The sequence below is a fragment of the Mixophyes fleayi genome, chromosome 2 (genome assembly GCF_038048845.1).
Source record: "Mixophyes fleayi isolate aMixFle1 chromosome 2, aMixFle1.hap1, whole genome shotgun sequence".
Taxonomy (NCBI): Eukaryota; Metazoa; Chordata; class Amphibia; order Anura; family Limnodynastidae; genus Mixophyes; species Mixophyes fleayi.
Window position 1 is genome coordinate 354,883,720 of NC_134403.1, and position 8,882 is coordinate 354,892,601.

General features: G+C 41.7%; 1 protein-coding gene across 1 annotated transcript; it reads right to left on the reverse strand.

Moving 5' to 3' along the window:
• Window positions 1-1,313: 1,313 nt before the first annotated feature.
• LOC142140503 (protein kinase C delta type-like) lies at window positions 1,314-8,274 on the reverse strand. The gene is made up of 5 exons (XM_075198220.1): window positions 8,215-8,274; window positions 5,928-6,066; window positions 4,230-4,421; window positions 2,974-3,102; window positions 1,314-1,523 (listed from the first exon to the last, which is right to left on the reverse strand). The coding sequence occupies exons 2-5, from the start codon at window positions 6,039-6,041 to the stop codon at window positions 1,365-1,367; spliced, it is 594 nt and encodes a 197-aa protein (XP_075054321.1). The 5' UTR covers window positions 6,042-6,066; window positions 8,215-8,274; the 3' UTR covers window positions 1,314-1,364.
• Between the last annotated feature and the right edge of the window lie 608 nt (window positions 8,275-8,882).

The following is an 8,882-nucleotide window of genomic DNA, read 5'->3' on the forward strand; positions in this document are numbered from 1 at the left end:
GCTGAATTGAGGAGGAGACAGCAGATGGCCTTGCTGCTTTGAGGAGGAGACAGCAGATGGTCTTGCTGCTTTGAGGAGGAGACAGCAGATGGTGTTGCTGCATTGAGGAGGAGACAGCAGATGGTATTGCTGCATTGAGGAGGAGACAGCAGATGGTATTGCTGCTTTTAGAGGAATTAGCAGGTGGAATTGCTATGGAGGATACAGCTCATGTTTGTGGAGATGCTGATGAAGAGCTGATATTTTATGCAGAGACATAGAGATCAGAGCTATTTTCCATTATTGTGATGATGGAAATGAGAGCTTTGATGATGAGGACAAGAGGTGATGATAAAGCAGCTGCAGAGGATGAAGGAGACATCATGGTCCTGAGATATTAGTGTGATGGTAATGTAAGCAGACAATGGACTGGTTCTATGTTACTGGCTGCACAGATGACATCTATGGTGTTTTCTGATTTTCTTTGATGCAGCCCAGCCAGGTCTTCATAGTATCACTGCAATGCTCCTATTTATGTCATCCAGAATTGTGGTCTATGACAGAAGACACAACACAGCTTTATCATTCAATATACAGAAATACATGTATATGACAGAGCAATTTCCTACTTCCCTGGGGGTATATTTACTAAACTGAAAGGCAAGATACATTTGGCGTAGTAAGCTGAGCTGGACGCATCTGAATGTGAGTCCAGGGGGTATATTTACTAAACTGCGGGTTTGAAAAAGTGGAGATGTTGCCTATAGCAACCAATCAGATTCTAGCTATCTTTTATTAAGTACATTCTACAAAATGACAACCAGAATCTGATTGGTTGCTATAGGCAACATCTCCACTTTTTCAAACCCGCAGTTTAGTAAATGTACCCCCTGGACTCACATTCAGATGCGTCCAGCTCAGCTTACTACGCCAAATGTATCTTGCCTTTCAGATGTAGTTTATATCTGCATTCTTTTACGTAAAATGCGTCAACTCTATCAGGCCCAAACATCCGCTTAGTCTTAATTATTCTTGCACCCATACAAGTGAATGCAATGACGTTTGGCCTCATGTTATTTAGTCATTGTCAAGTCTTGTTTTCAGAATTTCCCTGTGTGTGAAGAGATGGCACCCTTAGGGCGCACACCCACTGGCATTCAACACAAACATGTTCCATTCATGAAATAGAATAAGTAGTCTACTGAAAAACGCTACTACAATGGATTGCAAGGGAAAGAATCACAAGTAAACATGAAATGTGTGTGGTAAGACTAGAACCAATAATCTCTAGGCAAAACTCACTAGGTTAAAACATTTAATATATTTACCTCCTCGTCTCCTTACACCAGATGTCCTGGATGGGGGGAGTGGTCTTCCGGCCCTGATCATGTATTATGGCTCCTCCCAGTGTTCCAGGTGTCATTCACGTAGGAGAAGCCACAGAGCAACCTCCTGTATGTGTCAGATATTGGTGGCTTCTTAGGATCCACAGATGACAGCATCTCATCCATTCTCATGTGATTCTGTGATGTACTTTCTGGGTTCTATGAAGAGAAGACACATAAAGCAGATGTATCATTTAATACACATAGGACATGTATGTCTTATAGGACAATTCCCCACTGTATGCTCTCCTCCAGCATGTGCTGTAATGGAGAATAATTACTATATACTGTGCAGACTCTGCATACTGCACTACACTATGCTGTATCTGTATGTTGTATGTCACACACTAATATAATAATCACAGTCAGGGCTAGTAACAAAGGGGCATATTTACACTGAGCTGCCCTGACGTGGCCGTAAGCAGGATATTACATGATTATTAGTATAATACAGGATCAGAATAATAAGTATGATTGTTATTATCTGACCTTTTACAGCAAATCTTTCTGAGCCGAGTTGTGGGGACTGGAGGTAATGAAGGTTTACTCTGCACTCTGCATTATAGATACGACCAGAGCCATAGGCGGAACTAGTGAGCTGTGGGCCCCGGGGCAGGGAAGCGGAGAGGAGGGATCTGGGGCCCTCAGCTCACTAGTTCTCCATGAAGCGGGCCCCGTTATCTCCATGGGCCCCGGTGCACAGCACCTGCTTCACCAATGGTGATTCCTCCACTGACCTGAGCACTATTATTATAGAAGGTTTATTCCAGCCCAGAACTTACAGGTGAGAGGGAATTCCTGTGCCCAGTGTCAGCCTAATTACTGACATTACCGAGCTGTGTCCCTGACCTTACTACAGCTATCAGCAGACAGCACAAATAACGACACACACAGTCAGTAGTGCAGATTTGGGTTTAAGGCGTCTGTTATCCCTTCCTTACCCCGTTATAGATTTATAATTCATCTTATTCCCTCATCTGATCAGTCATAAGAAAGCTTGGACAGTGGACACAATACTAGCATGTCCTCACCCTCACATTCTTTACTGGTCATGTTTTCAGGATTTCCCTTAGTCTGTGATCATCAAGTATTATTACTGAGCAGTTCAGTTAGGTTTAAGTCATCTGTGCTCGATTAAGGACATTATGAAATGTGGGCTGTTATAATTACTTGACAAGTGGGATAAGGAACTCTCCTCTGCACAAACATTTCACTGATTATTCTCACTCTTTCCAGCTTGATTAGGTGATGTTTACAGGAGCTTTCAACACTAAATCCATTTTGTTACCCTCCTCCCTTACAAGTTGTTTGATGGGGTTCATTGATCAGTTTGGTGAAATATCTAGGTCTTACCTGTGATGTTTTATACAGTATAGTTACAGTCTAACCTTCATCACGTGACCATAAATAAAAGAGTAGCATGGGATATTGGGCCTCAGTATTATCTGTGTGTTTAGTATGAAATCATTGGCTGGTAAAGGGTATCAGTGAACACTCAGTTGTACTTCCTCGTCAGCACCAGCAGGGGGCAGGTTGAACAGGGAATATCTCATTTTTAAACACAGTCTGTGGAATGATCAGATTGTATACACCATGATTGGATACTTACAGGCTCCATTGTAAATGGGGGATCTGATGTTCCATTCTCTACTTCTTCCCAGTCACATGGCGAGAAAAATGGATGTGCCCTTATACTTCTAGAGGAGAGCTGCCGTGACAGAGGTAATTTACACAGGAGCTGTGAAAGGAAATAACATGAAATCACAGACTGTTAATGGCAGACAAGTACTAATTGGACATCTGACTCTTCCATTAGGCTATGAATGGTTCATTATCAGGATATCATGTGTCAAATCCTTTACTGTTGTTTTACAAATACATCTGATAAGAGTTTGCTACAAATTTCTCCTCCTTCCTTCCTACACTTTGCTAACACCCATAATATATCTGGTGCTTGTTAATTATTTAGATGCCACCGAACCTCTACCCCCCACCCACCTTCTCTGGGCTCCTTTCTCCTTTGTATCACCAACATTTTGTTTTTTAGTACTTCACGCTATCTGCACGTACATGTACAACTACATGTGACGCAGTGAGCTGAGAGAGGCTTACATGGTACGAGGAGCTGTGAGGCCGTTCTCTGACAAGCAGTACTATGTATAATAAATAACAGTGCCCCATTATGGTGCATCATCCCCCCCCCCCCCCATTATGGGTGCTCCCCCCCTCAATATAGTATGTAAGATAACCACAGGAGTGGAGTCCATGTTTCAAGTGCCTCCAGTATAATTAACAAGTACCATAGATTTAAATGTTTTGATTGTGTCTCCCTTTTCCAGCTCTCCTCTAAGCCATAAATAATTACCGTAGCTATAAGGCTCACGCTTTGTAGTATAGATTTTGTGTATAAAACCTGCATCATTTTTGTCTGTCTGAAGGTGAGGTCTCCACCCCTGGACACAATACTCTAAGTGATGTCTGACTATAGACTAGTCCAACAGAATTAATAACTCTGTCCTTTTCCTGCTAATCACTCTGCCTGTACAGACAAGTCTTCTGCTAGCCTTATTTTTTCAATACATAAATAAGAATTATAATAATGAATTATAGATGCCCACAATATATTTAAATTACAGCTACATTACAGATCCCCTGGAAGATGGGACAGTCTCTTCTAGCAATCTACACACCCGGCCTCCTTATACATTATTACCTTCTGATATTGATATATCTATAAATAGGTGGGAATAATATGAGTGCAGGTGTGTATGTATGTGTCTTACTATAAATATAGACAACTACATGACAGTATTGTCCTGTGACTCTATAATCTCCTCATCCATCTATATATCTGCATATACTCACTCTCTCCAGGATGTTCTTCAGGTGAGGATCGAGGTGATGTGGATACGAAGGGACACTCGATATCACTGACCACTCCGTATACAAGGCGTCACTACACGAATAAAAGGGATATCTCCCAATGGCCAGTTCATACAGTATGACCCCACAGGAGAACCAGTCAACGACTGCATCATATGGCTTCATAAGAAGCATCTGTGGAAACATTGTGGAGATAGGAACAATTAGTTAATGATTTTTCAGCCTGGTAGGAAGACAACACACCAATATATCTGAAGACAAAGTAATGCTTAGTTTAATCAAAGTCTGTTTTAAAAGACTAAGAGATATTTTTATAACCCCAACGCTGTTGCCCTCAATATGTACCGCTGCAATTTACTATGCTGGGGCTGGTTTGGGAATCTCCCTCTTCAGCGAGGTAATTTACCTCTAAACAGGCTGCCGCCGAATGGACAAAGTGCTGTGTACATGGACATAGCGCTTTCTCCTGGGACGGGATCCAGCGAATCCGGAGAGGCTGCAGCTGGATCCCGTAGAAACATTCATGCAATGAGTTACTTTGCTTTTCACAGCAAGATGAATAACCTAATGCTGCTGTCCCCATAGAGGTCTATGGGGACAGCGGTTAGTGCTGGTAATTAGGTTAATCTATGATTTCTCCAGCTTTTACTCTTTGATAAATAAGAAAAATTGGGGAAAGAGCCTTTTGCTAGCTCTTCTCCACTTGTTAAATAAATCCATGGGAAACTATACTTACAGTAGCATTGCCTAATAAAGAAGCTTTTTGTGTATATATGATATTACTGCTGTCAGGTGGGCACTGACAAGAGCCATGCAGGGGGCCTAATATAAAAGCTGTGGGACAGCCGAAGTATATCTCTCCCACTACCAAATTCTCTAAATAGCTCCTGGTACCCTAGCTCTGCTACTTAATCAATGTGAGGGTTAGTCACCTGCTATGCACTGGTCACCAGAGATTAGAGATCTACTATACACTGGTCACCAGATATTAGAGATCTACTATACACTAGCCACCACAGATTAAAGATCTTCTGTACACGGGTCACCAGAGAACAGAGTTCTGCTCTACACTGTCCACCAAGAGATTAAAGATCTGCTCTACTCTGACCACCAGAGATTAGAGATCTGCTCTACACTGACCACCAGAGATTAGAGATCTGCTGTACTCTGGCCACCAGAGATTAGAGATCTGCTCTACACTGAACACCAGAGATTAGAGATCTGCTGTACTCTGACCACCAGAGATTAGAGATCTGCTGTACTCTGGCCACCAGAGATTAGATATCTGCAATACACTGGCCACCAGTATGTTGAAAAGCGATGTGCTTTCCATGAGAACATCTCAACAATAGATCACATTCTGGTCTAGATTTAGGATAAGAACAAAGGTCATTTATGACCGTTCACCACAGCACTGTTTAGTACTAGACCTGCTTCTCCTCTGTTGGATGTTGTGCTGCTGATTTCACACCATTTGTAGAGGTTTAAGACATTTTTTAGTATAAGGAGAAGGAAAACATTCATTATCACATCTTACCAAAACTGCAGGGAATGTCAGGGTAAGGTGCAATACTTACATGTTAACTCTGATTCATGTTCAGATTTATGATAAAAGATTTGTCTAGATAAAAATTAAATTTTAGATATGAGAAGTCAGTGGACTGATTCTTTGTTCCTCACCTCAGGAGCCATGTAACGGAGAGTACCAGCTCTCCCCGAAATCATCTTTCCAGCAAAGATGTTTGTTACTGCCAAGCTAAAATCAGAAATCTTTATGTGACCAGCGGTGTCCATAAGAACATTTTCTGGTTTCAAGTCCCTGTGAAGAAAAGAAGAGCGAGTTCTGTCTATGAAACAACTAACATCTGTATATGAGCCACTGCAACATTGATTTATATGTCTTAAAAGATGGGCAAAGTTAAGGATTTGGAGTATGACATAGGCAAATGTAGGAGAAGTTTGTGGATCTGAAGGTGGCTTGTGAAAATCAGGGGCACTCCCAATGGTAAGATTGTTGGCCTTGGAGAGTTGAGTGGTATGCATGGGGAGGGTGTGAGGAGAAAGCGCCAGAATCCCAGGCACAAGCTACAGTATGTTCAGGACCATTTTGGATATATGAACAGTAAATCTGCAGAGTTGGACAGTCATAGAGTTGTGGGTTATACCATTCTATAGAGGGGGGTAGTCAGCCATTTGTTATATACTGTAAATCTACCTGTCATTTACTCTACAGAGGAATTTTACACATATAGTGATCCATCTTCCATTACTCAGGGCTGCAGGGGAATAATTAATTCAGTATATCCAAACAACAGCCCATATATATCCTGCATGAATGGCAACCAAACAAAGGACCCAACAGTCTCCCAAAGAGAGATGATTATATAACTGTAACATGTGAGGTACATCTGTCACATAGCCACGTGCACAAGTATGGGGTCACTGCACATTTCATGCTGCACAAATGCACCTATTTATCTGCCTCGCACTCAGGAAGGGTCACCCCACATTCCACTTTGTGAAACAGCCCCCGGAAAATCACTCTGCATCTACTTTGTGGGATTGAGGGTCCGGGTGAGCACAGTGGAAAGGGAAACACATTACTGGAACATTGGTCCAGCGTGCAATCACTTTATCACCAATCCCTTCATTCATTTCATCTTTTCCTCTTGTTGTGAGATACAGTTCAATCAGCCTCCACTTATATCTTGTATAGATTGTGACTGCCCTTACTACATCTGTCACTATTGCCCATTTGAATTATATTTTATTATAAGAAAGGTCACCTGGAAGGCATCCTATTAATAGCAAAGACCCAGGCCTGATTTCTGCCCCTTTCAGGGCATGTAAATTGGGGTTACGCAGCCATGTACAGTGGTAGGAGGGTGGACTCTGATGTGACATTTACACTTTTGCACCTCTTGAGATTCTTCTGCACACCTAGGCATACGTCTAGTTGGCGAAGACATCTCCCGAGAGCGTAGAGTGTCGGTGTGCACATTGATGTGTGCTGGGTGGACCATCCATGCCCCCCGGAGCACAAACAAGGAATTTTGTGATGTGTATTGAGTGAGCTCCATAAATGAGGCCAACTTTGTGTAAGCAATAGATACAAAACCAATACAGACACATCTATAAATAATTATAAGGTAACTAGTCGGTTATTGGCCAGGTGACGTTAAGTCACCAGTTAGTACGATAGATCAGACTCAGAAGATATGCTGGTAGGTTAATTGGCTTTTGACAAAATCACCCCTAGTGTGTATCTGTGTGTTAGGGAATATAGATTGTAAGCTCCACTGGTGCAGGGACTGATGTGAATGATTATCAAAAATGATCTGTAAAGTGCTTAGCAATATGTATGTGCTATATAAATAATAAATAAAATAGATCCATTTCCTACAAGCCAGCATGACACAGCACTGGGGAACTAACAAACCAAATATAATAAATGAAAACTATTTAGCAAATAGTACAGCAAAGGTCCATTAAATCCTTATCCGCAACAGGATAATAACAAGCAGGCATCTATTTATCACCCCAAATCGATAGCCATCTTTATGCATCGCAGCAAATCACGGTGATGCAATATAAAATATCATTGGAGCTTATCATGCCGGGAATGTTCCAGGAGCACCGTTCTCCCAAGAGGATATTTTACTAGTCATGGGCAAAACTGGAGAGGCTTCAGCTGGATCCCTTTATAAAATACAGGTAACGTTATGTCAGCTTTCGTAGCCTAGTGAATTGATAGTCGCTGCTGTCCCCACAGAGGACTCCGGTACGCTCCATTAATGGGGTTAAGGCTGGAGAAATCTCTGATTCCTCTGGTGTTAACCCTTTCGTAAATAGCATGAAATGTATTTTGGCTCTTCATCGCTTACTAAGTAGAGCCCATAGACTGTAACTCTCTGCAGGGTTTACTATAAATATTCATTATATTAATATTATCAATAATATGTGTTACCTGTGGATAATGCCCCTTCCATGCAGATACTGAATCCCACACACCAGTTCAGCAGCAATGAATCTGATAAGGAAGAGAACAAATGATTTATTAACATGAAACTTTTATATGTTTTTGTATAGCTGAGCAATATATGGGGAACCAGAATCCAAAATATCCCCATATAGCCTTACCTTGTGGTGGGAACGTCTGCTGCACCTCTTGACCTCATGAACTTACGTAGCTCGCCCCCGCCCTGATATTCCATAACGTAATAGACATAGTCCTGTGTAAGAGACAGAGACACAGGATACAATGCCGTCATTATTCATTCTGACCATACTTAGTGTTACTTTCCAAGCATATGACATATACTGTATGTAATGATTAAACTATTGTTATAATGGGGGTCATTTACATTGGACAATAGAATTGTAAAATATGTGTCAAAAACTGTTTTGTCTGGTTGTCAAATGTGTGTATACACATGTAGGAGAGCGCACAAAAATCCACGATATTGCGATACCGGGACCCGTGCGGCTGCGCGGGATCGTGACCGCGAATCGTAATTGAATATGCCCCTAAGTGTATAATTTACACAGTATGTGGGGTCTAGATGTATAATTTACACAGTACTTGGGGATGAAGTGTATAATACACACTGTACTTGGAGTCTAGGTGTACAATAC